Source organism: Oncorhynchus kisutch, linkage group LG24 (genome assembly GCF_002021735.2).
Source record: "Oncorhynchus kisutch isolate 150728-3 linkage group LG24, Okis_V2, whole genome shotgun sequence".
Classification (NCBI taxonomy): Eukaryota; Metazoa; Chordata; class Actinopteri; order Salmoniformes; family Salmonidae; genus Oncorhynchus; species Oncorhynchus kisutch.
This window is the reverse complement of record NC_034197.2, coordinates 22,446,282-22,463,249: the sequence shown is the minus strand read 5'-3', so window position 1 is coordinate 22,463,249 and position 16,968 is coordinate 22,446,282. Positions and strand designations below refer to the sequence as shown.

At 43.9% G+C, this 16,968-nt stretch overlaps 3 protein-coding genes across 3 annotated transcripts; all 3 read right to left on the bottom strand.

The window, feature by feature from the left end:
- Positions 1 to 67: 67 nt before the first annotated feature.
- Positions 68 to 5,018, bottom strand: LOC109869715 (uncharacterized). The gene is made up of 5 exons (XM_020459984.2): positions 4,723 to 5,018; positions 3,781 to 3,913; positions 3,357 to 3,528; positions 3,021 to 3,119; positions 68 to 696 (listed from the first exon to the last, which is right to left on the bottom strand). The coding sequence occupies exons 1-5, from the start codon at positions 4,919 to 4,921 to the stop codon at positions 463 to 465; spliced, it is 837 nt and encodes a 278-aa protein (XP_020315573.1). The 5' UTR covers positions 4,922 to 5,018; the 3' UTR covers positions 68 to 462.
- Positions 5,019 to 5,403: 385 nt separating this feature from the next.
- On the bottom strand, positions 5,404 to 10,013 carry LOC116357001 (WD repeat-containing protein on Y chromosome-like). The gene is made up of 5 exons (XM_031804135.1): positions 9,712 to 10,013; positions 8,398 to 8,616; positions 8,068 to 8,199; positions 7,687 to 7,902; positions 5,404 to 5,936 (listed from the first exon to the last, which is right to left on the bottom strand). The coding sequence occupies exons 1-5, from the start codon at positions 9,925 to 9,927 to the stop codon at positions 5,760 to 5,762; spliced, it is 960 nt and encodes a 319-aa protein (XP_031659995.1). The 5' UTR covers positions 9,928 to 10,013; the 3' UTR covers positions 5,404 to 5,759.
- On the bottom strand, positions 9,997 to 11,651 carry LOC109869716 (WD repeat-containing protein on Y chromosome). Its single transcript, XM_031804136.1, has 6 exons — positions 11,590 to 11,651; positions 11,234 to 11,382; positions 10,909 to 11,046; positions 10,633 to 10,740; positions 10,270 to 10,497; positions 9,997 to 10,164 (listed from the first exon to the last, which is right to left on the bottom strand). The coding sequence occupies exons 2-6, from the start codon at positions 11,312 to 11,314 to the stop codon at positions 10,090 to 10,092; spliced, it is 630 nt and encodes a 209-aa protein (XP_031659996.1). The 5' UTR covers positions 11,315 to 11,382; positions 11,590 to 11,651; the 3' UTR covers positions 9,997 to 10,089.
- Positions 11,652 to 16,968: the final 5,317 nt, after the last annotated feature.

Sequence of the window (16,968 nt, the reverse complement as noted above, 5' to 3'; positions counted from 1 at the left end):
CAGCCTATCATATTCGAGGAGAACGATGACGATTCCATTAAAGACGTTTGAAAGATACCTCCACTTCCTCCAAAGCCAAAGGGTATTTTTATTGATAAACTTGCATCTCATCAGGTGTGGGTATGTGTGCATATCACATTTTATTTGTCACATGCTTTGTAAACAACAGGTGGAGTTAAAGTGAAATGCTTACTTATTGGCCCCAACAATGTGTCTCCAGGGGTCAGTGTTTTGTGTTAATGGGGTCATAAAGAGGATGCCACTGGAGATAACTGATAGCCCTAAGTCCACTCGAAGGTTGTCACCACTGTGTAGTAGACAGTGAAACTGGTGCCAATTAAAACAATGTAATAACATGACAGTAATTACACAAATTGTGTATTGAAACAGTTAATTCAGAAACAGGGAGAAATAACAGGACACTGCCAATGGACACTGCCACAATCACAGCTACTCAGTTCCCTAGGCGATGCTGCTGCCTCCCCTGGTCTGCTGTTTGGGAGCAATAGACTTCCTGCGCGCCCCTTTGTTCGAGCTGAAGCGTACATGAGCACCACGCTTGTTGTTCCTCTTCTGCTTGCCCAGCATGTCAGCCCCGTCCTGGGTCTTCTGCTGCTGCTCCTTCAGTAGCTCAGGTACCGGAGGCTGGATGATGGGCAGCAGGGATGTGCAGGGCATTGACTTGTACACCCGTAGCTGCAATGGACAATGAAGAATGTTAGAGTAGGAGCTGAATACACACAGAATTGGTATTTTTGTCTCCTGTGAGGCTTTACATCTATGACAAGCATTGAGTCTTGCTGTATATAATGTGACATTATGAGATTAAATCCTCCAGGTTTGGGGTCAATTCCAGTTTAATTAGAAATTAAATAGTTGAATTCACTAATGAAGTGGAGAATTAACATTCAATTCAATTCAAATGAACAATCTTCAAGTTATGGAATTTAAATTGGACTGCTTGAATTGGGGAAAACATTTCATCTTTGGAATTTAATATTTGTACATTTCCCAGTAATTTTAATTAATGACCTTAGTATTTTTTTTAAATCACTGCAGGTGTTAAATCATTTCAACATGTTTTATATATTTCCAGCTAGGCAGTCTGAACAGTGACATGATAAGCCTGAAAGCCTGAGGGAATTGAATTCATATTGGGATTTGTGGAATTGTCAGGGATATTGAATTGGGAATTTAATTATTTGAATTGAACCAACATTGGAATTGAGAGGAAATGAATTCTCTCTGAATTCAAAGACTGACCTGGAATTTTAAGTTAATTAAATGGAATTTACATGGAGAGCCCAGCTAGCACATTTGGTTTCTTGAAAGTTGTGGGAACGCACGTTTTTGGATTACCATTGTTTCAGGGAGCAAAGCCATACGTTTCCTAACCGGTGAAACTGAACGTTTTTTTAAACGTTCTGAGAATGGATGTTTTGCCTGTTCTGGGAACATTAATTTGTAGTTTGCAGGGAAGTCAGAACATTTTACTATGGTTCCCAGAATGTTTTCCTGAGAAGTTTTATAATTTCTGTTCTTAGAACATTAAGTTATTTGAAGATTTTTGAACAACTTAACTTTCGCTGAATGTTTTAGTAAGACTTAATAACACTGCTAACTTTGTTTGGTTTAACTGTTTAACTCCAAGCACAGATAGGACACAGAAATGAATTTGCTTATGCATTAATCATGCAAACACATTTATTTATTTATTGTGGCACGTGTCAGTGAGATTCAAACCTATGATCTCTTCTATACACCTGGAATTAGTCCACTGTGCCACCAGGATGGTGTTTTTAAAATTCATACAAAGCTGTTCATTTTAATCTACTCAAAACAGAGCACATTTCAAAGGAAATAAGCAAATTAGTGGGCGCAGGAAACACACCTGAACACACTTAAGATGGAGGATAGAGTATTTTGTTGATGCTGAGAATGGAATGCATGTTTTTAAATCGCATTCTTAGAATGTTATTTTTTTGGAAAGTTCTTAATGTTTTGACAACATGACTCTAAATAGAACCACGAGGAAACCTGCAGAAAAAATGCTGAAGTACTGAAATTCCCACAGAAAATGTTTGTTTCTTAAATGTTCTCAGAACAATGAGAACATTACTTTAAAATAGAACCACAAGGAAACGTTATGCTGAAGCAAGCGGTACTGGACCACCAAGTCTGGGACCAAAAGGCTCCTGAATAGCTTCTACCCCCAAGCCATAAGGCTGCTCAACAGTTAATCAAATGCTTCCCGGAATATTTGCATTGACCCCCTTTTTATTTGCACTGAATCTCTTGCACCGGCTCTATGCAGACTCACTGGTCTCTACCCACATACTAAACTGACACTCCAACACACACACACCCACCCACGCACACATATTGACGCCACATGCACGCACACACTCTTTCACATATGCTGCTGTTACTCTGTTTATTATCAAACCTGATTGCCTACCCCTACCTACATGTCACAAGAGGTTGGTGGCATCTTAATTGGGGAGGACAGGCTCGTGGTAATGGCTGGAGCGGAGTGGTATCAAATACATGGTTTCCATGTGTTGATAACATTGCATTTACTGTATTACCTCTTACCCCTTGCATATTGACTCTGTAGCGGTACTCCTTGAATATAGTCTCGTTATTTTATTGTGTTACTATTTTTTAACTCTGAATTGTTGGGAAAGGGCACGTAAGTAAGCATTTCACAGTAAAGTCTACACCTGTTGCATTCAACGTAACAAATAAAATTGTATTTGTTTTGAAGTACCAAAATTCCCACCTAAGAAACATATGGTTCTCAGAATGTGCTAGCTGGGTATCCTGCTCTATTCCCAGAATGCTATGGGAAGGTTGTATGCAAAATAACCATAGGACAACCACACGCTCACCAAGCTCTAAGAAACATACGGTTCTCAGAACGTTAAGTGACAGCTGGGAGGTAATTGAATTTGTGGAATTTACCCCAACCCTAATAGTCTCATGCGGAGATGGTCATGGTAAAAATGGGAAGCACCCACCTGCTCTCGGCTGCTAAAGGACACCTGGAGGTCCGGGGGACAGGAGGGCAGGTGGTGCCTCACTTTCTGCTTGTAGGCAAGCCCCAGGATGGCACTCGTCTGCAGGGGAAATACAACATATAGATTAGTAAGTAATGCTCTCTCACACCTAAACCCAACCACACTTTACAGTGCTATATAACATTAAAATTAAAATGGATTAATTTGAACAATATAACCACAAAGATTTGAAAGTAAGTGGAACTAACAATTCAATGTGATATGGTTGGCCATATATATGGAGCACCTATGTATCCCCACTATCCAGTACCCCGTTGTCATCCTCCTGCCGCTCACCTGTTTGCCCTTCTCTTGCCAGTGCTGCCAGGTCTCCTCGATCTGGTCGTTGCTGTACTGGGCGATGCGTGGGTCGGCTGGCACCAGCTCCTGCAGGTCAGAGGCAGTGCTGGCCATGGCTGTATGCCGGAGCTTCTGCTGGGTCAGTGTCTCCAGGATACGTTTGGCACAGCTGTTTAGTTTTTTGGGCTCAGTTCAGTAAATCTTTATCGTCACAGGTGGGCAATGTGTGCAGCATTAGAAATGTAAAACCATAGAGCCACAACACACAATACAAGAAATAGGAAAAGCATGTAGGCTTACTGTATAATAGGACATGTTTAAGTAAAAAAACAATGGCTCAGCAATGCACTCACAACAGAGGAGTCACAGTGAGACCAAAAACTCCCAGGTTGCACTTTGCCCTTTGGGGTTTGAGACTCACTTCCAGTGGGGTTGTGTTCCCTGGTTGAGCACTTTGAGGGTCTGGCAGGAGCCAACCCTCCTCAGGTCCACTGGCAGTTCCCAGGGGAAGGCATGGTGGTCTCCAACACGCCACTGGGCCTGGCCAAACGTGCCTGAAGAAAACACTTCTAGTTAGCGTGACATTACCTCTACCCTAGCCTCCACTTCTAGTTAGCGTGACATTACCTCTACCCTAGCCTCCACTTCTAGTTAGCGTGACATTACCTCTACCCTAGCCTCCACTTCTAGTTAGCGTGACATTACCTCTACCCTAGCCTCCACTTCTAGTTAGCGTGACATTACCTCTACCCTAGCCTCCACTTCTAGTTAGCGTGACATTACCTCTACCCTAGCCTCCACTTCTAGTTAGCGTGACATTACCTCTACCCTAGCCTCCACTTCTAGTTAGCGTGACATTACCTCTACCCTAGCCTCCACTTCTAGTTAGCGTGACATTACCTCTACCCTAGCCTCCAACCAGCCATGTGCATCTATCCTCTATTATGACTGGTAGCTCAAACATTGTATTGTGATTATATTTGACTGTACAGATGTGATTCAATAAAATCAAAAATGTTTTTTTTTTAAAGACTGATAGCAAGACCCCCACTGTCCTAAAAGCATTTCACTGTTACGGAGCAAGCATGTGTCAAATAAAACTTGATTTGAAATGATAGAATTTTCATCTAGGTGCTTTTGAAACAAGAGCACACAGGGCAGCAAGTACACTACTGGTTAAGAGCGTTGGGCCAGTAACCGAAAGGTTGCCGTGTCGAATCCCAGAGGCGACTAAGTAAAAAAACTTCTGATGTGCCCTTGAGCAAGGCACTTAACCCTAATTACTCCTGAGGTCGCTCTGGATAAGAGCGTCTGGTAAAATGTAAAAATGAGACCGCAACAGGCCCATATGAGAGCACCACACCTATGTAGCTGCCAGCGATGGTCCACAGTCGCACATTACAATCCAGGCTGGCGGTGACAATGAGGCGGAAACGTTCCACGTACTCCAGACTAACAATGCCCTTCAGGTGACCCCGCCAGGAGCTGAGGAGGGGCGGAGGGGTGAGGGAGACGCTCCAGCCATCCACCACCTGTCCAAGTGGAAACCGTGAATAATTCATGAATAAATGAGACAGGGTTATAAACTCTACAAGCCTCTTTGATTGGAATGAAATGGATAATGTGGTGAAAATAATATATCCATGTACACTGAGTGTATAAAATATTATGAACAAATGCTTTTTCCATGACAGTGTAGATGAAGAAGAGGAGACTGGTTAAAGAAGGATTTTTAAACCTTGAGACAAATTAAATATTGGATTGTGTATGTGTGCCATTCAGAGGGTGAATGGGCAAGACAAAATATTTAAGTGCCTTTATGGTTGTAGGTGCCATGTGCACTGGTTTGTGTCAAGAACTGCAACGCTGCTGGGTTTTTCATGCTCAACAGTTTCCCATGTGTATCAAGAATGGTCCACCACCCAAAGGACATCCAGCCAACTTGACACAACTATGGGAAGCATTGGAGTAAACATGGGCCAGCATCCCTGTGGAACACTTTTGACACCCTGTAGAGGGCAAAAGAGGGTGCAACTCAATATTAGGAAGGTGTTCTTAATGTTTTGTACACTCAGTGTATATTAATTAGTCAGTGAGAAAGCAACAATGGATTTGTTGCTATGTATTTTCAATATTTATTTCCCAGAAAGCCACTGAAATCAACATGTAAAATTTGTCTGAACAGGGTCGTGTGCGGTAGGCCCGAAGCAGAGAAAACGTTTTTAAATGGAGGATGTGCCACAGAAACTTGCGTAACACTGATATCGGTCTTCTGTTGCAAAACATTTCACTACAGTGTGCCATACAGAACATGACTGATTTTGTAACCATCTCCTCCTACTCTCACCCACCAAATTAGAATGGTTTATTAGAAATTAGAAAGGTTTATGACGTGTTACTCTAGTATGTTCTCTCTCTATGCTGCACCTCGGTTCTCTTCTCCACCTTCATCCTGCGAGGCCCAGTCACCTTACAGTACCTGGGGATGAGGCTGGGCAGATGAACGGCCTTTTCCAGAGGGGCCATCCCCTCCCGCTCCCCTTGCATACAGAAGCAGTACCTCTCTATGTCCCACAGCTGTGGAGGGGGATAGAAAGTGTTAACTGTAAGTAGCTTCAGATAAGCGTCTGCTAGCAGCAAACAACCATATTCACATACAGTGGGGAGAACAAGTATTTGATACACTGCCGATTTTGCAGGTTTTCCGACTTACAAAGCATGTAAAGGTCTGTAATTTTAACATAGGTACACTTCAACTGTGAGAGACGGAATCTAAAACAAAAATCCAGAAAATCACATTGTATGATTTTTAAGTGATTAATTTGCATTTTATCGCATGACATAAGTATTTGATCACCTACCAACCAGTAAGAATTCCGGCTCTCACAGACCTGTTAAGTTTTTCTTTAAGAAGCCCTCCTGTTCTCCACTCATTACCTGTATTAACTGCACCTGTTTGAACTCGTTACCTGTATAAAAGACACCTGTCCACACACACTCAATCAAACAGACTCCAACCTCTCCACAATGGTCAAGACCAGAGAGCTGTGTAAGGACATCAGGGATAAAATTGTAGACCTGCACAAGGCTGGGATGGGCTACAGGACAATAGGCAAGCAGCTTGGTGAGAAGGCAACAACTGTTGGCGCAATTATTAGAAAATGAAAGAAGTTCAAGTTGACGGTCAATCACCCTCGGTCTGGGGCTCCATGCAAGATCTCACCTCGTGGGGCATCAATGATCATGAGGAAGGTGAGGGATCAGCCCAGAACTACACGGCAGGACCTGGTCAATGACCTGAAGAGAGCTGGGACCACAGTCTCAAAGAAAACCATTAGTAACACACTACGCCGTCATGGATTAAAATCCTGCAGCGCATGCAAGGTCCCCCTGCTCAAGCCAGCACATGTCCAGGCCCGTCTGAAGTTTGCCAATGACCATCTGGATGATCCAGAGGAGGAATGGGAGAAGGTCATGTGGTCTGATGAGACAAAAATAGAGCTTTTTGGTCTAAACTCCACTCGCAATGTTTGGAGGAAGAAGAAGGATGAGTACAACCCCAAGAACACCATCCCAACCGTGAAGCATGGAGGTGGAAACATCATTCTTTGGGGATGCTTTTCTGCAAAGCGGACAGGATGACTGCACCGTATTGAGGGGAGGATGGATGGGGCCATGTATCACGAGATCTTGGCCAACAACGTCCTTCCCTCAGTAAGAGCATTGAAGATGGGTCGTGGCTGGGTCTTCCATCATGACAACGACCCGAAGCACACAGCCAGGGCAATAAGGAGTGGCTCCGTAAGAAGCATCTCAAGGTCCTGAAGTGGCCTAGCCAGTCTCCAGACCTGAACCCAATAGAAAATCTTTGGAGGGAGCTGAAAGTTCGTATTGCCCAGCGACAGCCCCGAAACCTGAAGGATCTGGAGAAGGTCTGTATGGAGGAGTGGGCCAAAATCCCTGCTGCAGTGTGTGCAAACCTGGTCATGAACTACAGGAAATGTATCGTCTCTGTAATTGAAAACAAAGGTTTCTGTACCAAATATTAAGTTCTGCTATTCTGATGTATCAAATACTTATGTCATGCAATAAAATGCAAATTAATTACTTAATCATACAATGTGATTTTCTTATATTTTTTTTTTGATTCCGTCTCTCACAGTTGAAGTGTACCTATGATAAAAATTACAGACCTCTACATGCTTTGTAAGTAGGAAACACTGCCGATTTTGCAGGTTATCAAATACTTGTTCTCCCCACTGTATATCGTAATATTCTGATATGGGAACTTCTGCGCTACTAATCCTCTATGATTCTTCCGACCAACCATGATGTAGCCGGTGCTGTCCCCAGTTAGCAGCATCTGGTCTTGCAGATCAGTAGACATGGTGCTGATGGCCGTGCCCTCGGAGTGGACCGCCCGGAACTTGCCCAGCAGCCCCCCCAGGTGGTGGATGGACCAGGCGTACACGTAGCCGTCAGCTGCACTGGTCAGCAGGATGGCTGTGTCAGGGCTCCGCTCCCTGGTTCCCAGGAAAAGAGCCTGAGGGAGTGAAGGAGGGGATTTGTGTGTGTTCAACCAATTTGTTGATACTTGTTACATCATTGTGACCTGATCTGCTCTGATGTCGTGGGAAAATTGCTCAGTGTCTGAGGGTGTCCAATGCTGCGTCCACAGACTCCCACTGACTGGTCCATTAGCCCATACCTTCTCCACAGCCTGTCTGGGTTTCTCTAACTCTTTTGCACTGATCGGCTGAGGTTTGCCACTCTTGTGCCGCTGCTTTGGTGACTTCTTCTGATGAGTTCTCTCATTTTCTTTCTCAGCGCCTGACTCCTCCTGGTGGGGTCAAACAAGGTCAAATATCAACTAAGAGAGAAGCCAATGGGAGGGTTAGAAGCAGGGTTGAGGTCAATTCAATTTTCAATTCAGGCAAATAATACATCCTCATTGAAAACACACAGCGATTTATTTTTTCAATTCACTTCATGAATGGACCTTAACCCTGGTCAGCAGTTATGGGTCAGAATGTCTCACCTGGATCATCTCAGGGGTGCTGCTGCAAGAGCTGTCCTTGTCCTCCTGAGGAGAAGGGGGATGAGGAGGGGGTGCATCGGGCCACACTGAGACCCCCTGGCTGGACTGGGAGACTGTGGCCTCCCCTCTATCCTCTGATGAATCTGTCCATTCGCTCTCATCAAACGAGCCCTTAGACTCTGATACCTCAAATCTGTCAAAAGCTGACCTGTCAATCACCTGGAAGGCAGGATTGGACAACAAAAACATGATCATTTAGCCTTCTAGCATAGGGGTTTTCAAACTTTACTTGCCCAGGGACCCCCTGCCCAAGAAAACTGGCAACCCAGGGACGCCCGTCATATGTTAGAAAAAAAAAAGAAAAAAACTTGCGTCTTATAGCCTGGGGCTATGGAACCCTGACCTGTTCACCGGACGTGCTACCTTGTCCCTGACCTGCTGTTTTCGACTCCCTCTCTCTACCGCACCTGCTGAATGCTTGGCTATAAAAAAACAACTGACATTTACTCCTGAGGTGCTGACCTGTTAAACCCTGTACAACGACTGTGATGATGATGATGATTATTACTATTATTATGATGATTATTATTATTATAATACCCGGCTGATCATCTATGAATGTTTGAACATCTTGTCCATGTACGGTTATAAATCTCCACCCGGCACAGCCAGAAAAGGACTGGACACCCCTCAGAGCCTGGTTCCTCACTAGGTTTCTGCCTTTCTAGGGAGTTTTTTCTAGCCACCATGCTTCTACATCTGCATTGCTTGCTATTTGGGGTTTTAGGCTGGGTTTCTATACAGCACTTTGAGACATCAGCTGATGTAAAAAGGGCTTTATAAATACATTTGATTGATTATCAGGTGAATGATAATGGCAAGTAGAAGTAATCAACATTTTAAAATGAATAGAGTTTCATTATTTTGACCTCCACACACTTAATTGGAAGAGGAAGTGTAAACTCTAACATACCCTATTAGCTAGAAAGGTATCTTGGCAGCTGAGAAAATATTTTTGTTGGCATGTTAACTGTTTCTGTAGATTTTTATTAATTGTGCTAACGCCAGTTAGCATTGGATCGTGAAACTACATATAACTTCCTTCATACTGGACAGACATAAAAATGGCATTCTGTTATAGCTAGCAATATTCATAAAATAATACTTTTTCTCCAAATAATAAAACAAATATTAAAAAAATTACACTGACCCCCTGCAGTACCTCCGCGTACCCTAGTGGGCCATGGACCCCAGTTTGAAATCCCCTGTTCTAGGGGATTGGTCAAAAAGTAAGTATGATCACTATCCCCTCACCCGATTGGGCAGCAGTGGTCGCGAACTCTCGCAGGCGTTGAAGCGGCAGAAAGCCCGCCCCGAGTCGATGTTCCATACGATGATGTCACCACTGTAGGAGGCGGTCACAAGCATCTTGTTGCCGTGGGCATGCATGGAGTAGATATCCTCGGCATGGTACTGGTTCCAGATACGGTACTCCATCTCCATATCCTCCTTCACATCCCTGGCAGCCATAGCAACAACCACACGACATCAGAGGAGCCTTAAAAAGGTACACTCAGAAATACAACATCATCCGGCGTGAAGTTGTTCCGCAGTGTGTGATGTCGTCACATTGCTCAGTATACATTTAACCCTGCAGACTTTAATGACACATGGTGTCGATGGGAGGTGTACTCACAAGTACCACATGACCCTTTTGCTCCAGCCGGACACATATATCCTTTGGTTGATGTAAATGACCCCAGTCACCTGGAAAAAGAGCAGGGTCAGATGTTCTTATCCCCCTATTGGATAAGGCTGAACGAAGGTAGGCTAGCTACTGATCCCTGATCTGTAGTTAGGCGTAACTTCTACCTCGTTATCATTCAGTATGGGGAGTGTAGCTAGCAGCGCTCCGTTGTTGAAGTTCCAAAGGCGCAGGCTACCATCCTTGGACCCCGTGATGAGGCGGCGCTTGGGCCCGTCAAACGTCATGGCCGTCACCTCCACCGCCTTCTCCGGAGATGTCTGGAATTGCATGATCTTCTCCCCAGTCAGGATTTCCCACACGCTCACCACGCCGTTATGACAGCCACTCACTACCTGGAACAGACAGAAGGCAGGCACCTTGGGGTTCAAATGGGACAGAACATTGTTCTTTCATTCATATCTTAATGAATGAGTTATTTGTTCATTCATCCAGCCAACTGGTGTTTTAGAGTATACCCAACAACTCACCTGTTTGAAGTTGGTGTTATAGAGAGCTGTACACAGGGGCTGCTCATGTGATGTCTGCAGCTTGTGAACAGTATCCACATCATCCACCACTCCATGTAGAACCCCTATCTGCACAAATATTGCTGTTATAATAGGCAAAAAAAAGCATAGCTGTTGATGCTAGAGAAGCTGTAACATATTTATGTGAGACGATAATCTTCCTAGGGCCTTGATTACTTCAATCAGTCCCCTTTTATGTGTCCTACAGTATGTGAATGAACAAGGTGGGGAGCATACCAGAAAGGTGGCCAGCACTAGGGTGTTGGTGTCTCTGTTGTAGTGGACACTTGAGATAGGGAAGCGACTCATGGTCACATTCCTGGAGTGGATGTTCTGGAGACAGGCACAGTCCTGCAGGTCCCACACGCGCACATTCTGAGACCAAGAGAGACAGAGACAGAGTATAGGAAAGAAAACAGTGTGATCATGTGCGTGAAATCAAGCAGTGCTTCTCTTACATTCATGGCAATTCTTGCTCATCACATTTCTCATAACATGATTTCAAGTAATCCTGATCACCGAGTAACCAGAGACCGTAGATCAGGTTTGTCCCCAGACAGACCTTATCCTTGGAGATGCTGATGATCTTGTTGTCGCTGCTGTTGACCATGATATGTGTGATGGCTGTGGAGTGGCCCTTCATCTGAGAGGTGGCACAGTTGTTCACGTACGGGTTCCATATCCTCACAATGCGGTCAAAGCCTCCAGTCACTATGACAGGGATTCAAATTCAAAACACAACCCTTCTTTTAACTTTGAAATTTATTTATCTACACAAAGTGATTTGACATGTAAGAAACAAAAATGCAGGTGGTGAAAAAAAGACTGCTGATATTTTTGCACAAACATAACCCAAATGACTAATTGCCTTATTATTAGACTTTAGTGAAGGAGGATTCATCCTAATCAATCTCTTACCCAGAATGTTAAACTCTGGAGAGTAGTCAAAGCAGAGGATTCCCTTCCTCAGCTGAAAGAATGAGTTGCTATGATGGAGAAAGTACAGTCACTTTTGGAAACAAATTGTATTCCTAAACATTTAGTACTTTTGTGAAAATGAGCAAAATGCTACTGTAACAATCAGGGCACTTATTCAGTGTCTTTAAAGTAGGACTTTTAAAAGGGCAGCTGATCCTAGATCAGCACTCAAAAACGCTTTGTGAATATGGGCCCTGTTCCTCTGTACGGTCGACAGAGATACAGATACGTGTGAGTGGAATAAGGTAGAAGAGAGAGTTCCTGGACCACTATGTAGGAGCATGCACTGTGTGCCGGGCAGGGGCAACGTACTGTATTTTAGCCTTCTGAGAGTGGGGCACAGTGGTGAGAACCATGGAAGTTTGGTCAGATGCACAGCAGGTGGCGACAGCGTTTAACTCCGGTAGAAAGCGGATCTGATGGCACCAGTTATTGTGCAGGGCCTGGGGGGGGGGGGGGCACAGAGGCATGAAAAGTAGAGATACAGTAATGGTGTGAAAAAGGCGGGATCCTGATAAAATAAGAGACCAACGTAATAAATAGGTAATAGAGTAGTGTAATAAAGGCTGCTGAGAGGAAGTGGAGGCACATGTGGTCAAATGGAAGTATGTGGTCTACTATCAGTCCATCTTCCGGCCCAGGCTCCCCCCTGACCAGCAGACTATCATTTTCTACCTGATTAGCATGTATTAGTCAGTGATATGTCCCCAGGGTCACAGATGGGTAAATGGGACAGTCCCTTTGTGACAGACTGATCCATCACAGAGGTAGAGACACTCTCTAGAGACATAACCCCATCCCCTTCTCCATCTCTCACAATGCTGTTGTCATCCCTTTATTTTTCCTTCCTCTCCAACAGACGTAAAACTGTGTTGACTATTATAAAAATAGAGACCTTATCATTAACGTTATTTTCATCAAATCCTTTACATCTCTGCAAAACTCTGGAGCAGGAGAGAGGGTTACCGTCCACCCAAATCTTCATTCCAGTCCTAAAGATCTACTGGTGGGTGGACATTCATTCAAAAGCCTACAGTAACAGACCCCAATTCAGCATAATTGTAAGTGAAGTGAAGACCTTAATTAGTTAAATATATGAATCAAGTGTAACTGCTGGGCTATAACAAAACCATGTACAGATTCCTGCTCTTAGACTGACCAGAATAATTGCCTTTGTAGAGCAACGTACCACTTTGAAACACAGGAAATACTTGGAGGTGTTCTTCAACAGAGCTGGGACAGGGATGCGGCAATTCCCCCCTGAGACAGAGAGAGAGAGGGTAACCATCCACCCAACTAGCTGAGAACCATCATAAGGTGAAGAGAAAGGGTTGAATTATGTACAGTGAAGGGTTTGATAATGTACAGTGAATGGAGTGTTGCATCAGGACAGGGAGGGTTAGTACCAGACTTAAAGGCCCCGCTGTTGAACAGTCCATACTGGAGCACATCACTGGAGATGAAGACAGACACATAACCCTCAATATCCCCTATCGAAAACACTGCTTTGGTTCCATCTGACCTGGACAGACATATAGACAGACACAGACAGTGTGGGAAATTAGCCTTACATAACAAAATGCACCGTTAACAAATCCTCCCTTTGACTGACCTGATGTTTTATCTAAATGTGTAATGCCCTATAGCCAATGTCATACCAGTAATTGAAAGTCCTAGCCAATGCCCTATCAGCAGTGGTGTAAAGTACTTATGTAAAAATACTTACAAGTACTACTTAAGTTGTTTTTGGGGGTATGTGTACTTTTTACTCCATACATTTTCCTTGACACCCAACAGTACTCGTTACATTTAGAAATTCTTAGCAGGACAGGAAAATGGTCCAAATCATACACATCAAGAGAACATCCATGATCATCCCTACTGTCTTTTATCTCCCTAACCACATACTTAAGTATATTTAAAACCAAATACTTTTAGGACTTTTACTCAAGTAGTATTTTACTGGGTGACTTTCACTTGAGTCATTTTTTATTTAAGGTATCTTTACTTTTACTTAAGTATGACAATTAGGTACTTCTCCACCTCTGCCTATCAGTAATCTAAAAACATCAGTAATATATCAGTATATTAAGTAACATCAGTAATAGAAGTTGCTAGACTAGCTAGTGTCCGGAAATCCAATGCACTTGCCAATGCCCTACCAGTAATCCATGACAACCACGTAGCCCTCCAGTCCAGTCAGAGAGAATACAATGTCACACTTGCTGGCGCTGATGTCATAAAACTCTAACACACAGACAGGCATAATACACAGAGAAACACATTAAATAATGTCTAAAGCTATACAAAGTGAAAGTGAGGGATGTTAAATTGCTACTACCGAATCTGGTCTGATGTGGTTCATGGTTTTGTTCAGGGTTAATTACAATTCTTACAGACACACACCCTCGCATGCACTTGCTGCAGGCTCCACACATGCATACACACCAACGTCTCGTCCGGTGGAGGAGATGGCCAGGAGGTTAAGGTTGCTCAAGCAGATCATGTCGGTTACCCAGATCTGTTGGATGGAGGTGGAGGGGGGGGCTCGTTTCAGCTGGTCCAACTGATAGAGGACAGATAGAGAAGGACGGTCAAAAGTCAGTAGACCACTACAACCACACATACACTCCCATCCAAAATGTTGGGGTCACTTAGATATGTCTTCGTTTTTTTTTGTACAGATGAACATGGTACCTTCAGGCGTTTGGAAAATGCTCCCAAGGATGAACCAGACTTGGAGGTCTAGAATTATATATTTGTTCTACAATCTTGGCTGATTTCTTTTGATTTTCCCATGATGTCAAGCAAAGAGGCACTAAGTTTGAAGGTAGACCTTGAAATACATCCACAGGTACACCTCCAATTCAGAAGCTTTGAAAGCCATGACAAGATTTTCTGGAATTTTCCAAGCTTTTTAAAGGCAGTCAACTTAGTGTATGTAAACCTCTGACCCACTGGAATTGTGATACAGTGAATTATAAGTGAAATAATCTGTCTGTAAACAATTGTTGGAAAAATGACTTGTGTCATGCACAAAGTAGATGTCCTCACCGACTTCCCAAAACTATAGTTTGTTAACAAGAAATTTGTGGAGTGGTTGAAAAACTAGTTTTAATGACTCCAACCTAAGTGTATGTAAACTTCCGACTTCAACTATATATATATATAAAAGCGATAATGTTGATGTTTCAACTAAAAGGGATGATGGCCCATGTTGACTCCCACAGTTGTGTCAAGTTGGCTAGATGTCTTTTGGGTGTTGGGACAATTCTTGCAGCGTTGCAATTCTTGACACAAACCAGTGCACCCGGCACCTACTACCATACCCCGTTCAAAGGCACTTAAATAGAAGTCTTGCCCATTCATCCTCTGAACAGCACACATAAACAATCCATGTCTCAATTGTCTCAAGGCTTAAAAATCCTTCTTTAACCCGTCTCCTCCCCTTCCTCTACACTGACTAAAGTGGATTTAACAGGTGACATCAATAAGGGATCATAGCATTCACCTGGTCAGTATGTCAAGGAAAGAGCAGCTGTTCTTAATATTTTGTATACTCCGTGTATACTGTGTATAGACCACTAATCCACTTGTAATAAGGTTGAAGTAAGACACCTGCTTGGTGCATAGGTCTTCTGGATCACATTACAGAGATAGCATACCATGCAAGATTCAGAGGGTTTAGATATATTGAGATGTTGGTAATCTTGGTCAGCCTTTACAGAAGCAGTGGTTTTAACAGATCCATGGAGAGACGAGGCAATCCGCCTACGGTGTCCTCAGTGGCCCGCCCAATCAGACGGGTGATGTGTGGCACCACCTGTCCCAGTGGAGCGGAACTATGCCGGTCTGATTTATTGCCATGGCAGGTGTCTACTTTATATCCATGGATGAGTCATTGTGGCCAACTTTAAAATAGACTAGGTGGTGACAGGACATCCATCCTTCTCTATGGAAGAGCAGCATCGACTCAATTCATGTTTTTTCATCCTACCATGCAATGCACTGAATTCCTCTCTCCTCAGTCTAACCTCTGAAGGGAAGTACTCTGGTGTTTTAAGTGTGCACACACACAAAGATGCACTTGTACACACACAGTGGCGTGCACACACAGACACACTCACGTTGACAGTGCGTGTCAGTTTGAACCTCTCGCTCCAGTAGTTGAGGATGCCATCTCGGCTGACAGACAGGTAGCGTCCCAGCTGGGCGCGGGTTTTGGGCACGGCCCTGCCCTGCCCCCCGTCCTTCTCTGCCTGGGGGGTTTGGAAGGGGTAGAACTGCAGCCGAACAATGGGCTCACAGTGGGCACTGTAGAGAACCAGACAGAAACCACACAGACCTCACAAACCACCAAGACATCAGTCAAAGAACAAAACCTGTGTGGATTATTGGACATTTAGGATTCAGAGTATTTTGTTTGTCAAATATATGAGAAAAAAAGTGGCAAGCTGCAATATTTCTGAAGACCTGTTCTCCAACGATTCCATTAAATGACATTATCTTAGCCATTCTCTGGTGATATTTGTAGACTGCCTATATCCATGTCTCCTACAGTCAGAAATAGACCCCAGGGGGACTGGATGCCAGTGATCTCAGATAGACACACCATGAGTAAGGAGAGTAGCAGTGCTGTGTCATCCACGGACATGAGTCATCATGAGTCACTGACACAGACAGGGGGATGCATGCATGGCCACACCAGACACACACAACCCCGTACAGACAGAGAATAGGAAAGAAGGCATACACTTGAGAGAACAGAAGAATGCAAAGGGCGTGGGTGTAAAGAGTGGGGGTTAGAAAGTATGGGAGATTCATGGCAAAAATCCTTGGACCCTTTGAATAATTTACATGTGAAACTACAAAAGGCGCTGTTATATGCAAATAATCTCTTTCACCCTCTCCACACACATACAACTGGGGAGTAATTGTCCTAGCCAACGATAATGGGAACCATCCATGTCTATCGGAGAGCCATCACTCGTCTCACATACAGCTGTAGCATCTCATCCTTCTCCGGTCTCCCAGGCATGGCACCGTACCATGACAACACACCTAACCCAGGGTCGAATTAATGGACTGAAACACAGAGGGACTGCTTGGACTTTTCCAATAAGAAACGCTCGTTTTTGTTTTCCATTGCAAAACGTTTTGCAACGGTGTGCCGTAATGAATAGGATCCAAGTGAGAGAGCACTTACACAGGGATGATCTTTAGAGGTTTAGGGAAGTAGAGGGGACGGTTCTGCTTCTGTAGGGAGTCCTTCTCCCTGTACTCCAGCAGCATGTAGTTTAGATACTCATCCTACAGGCA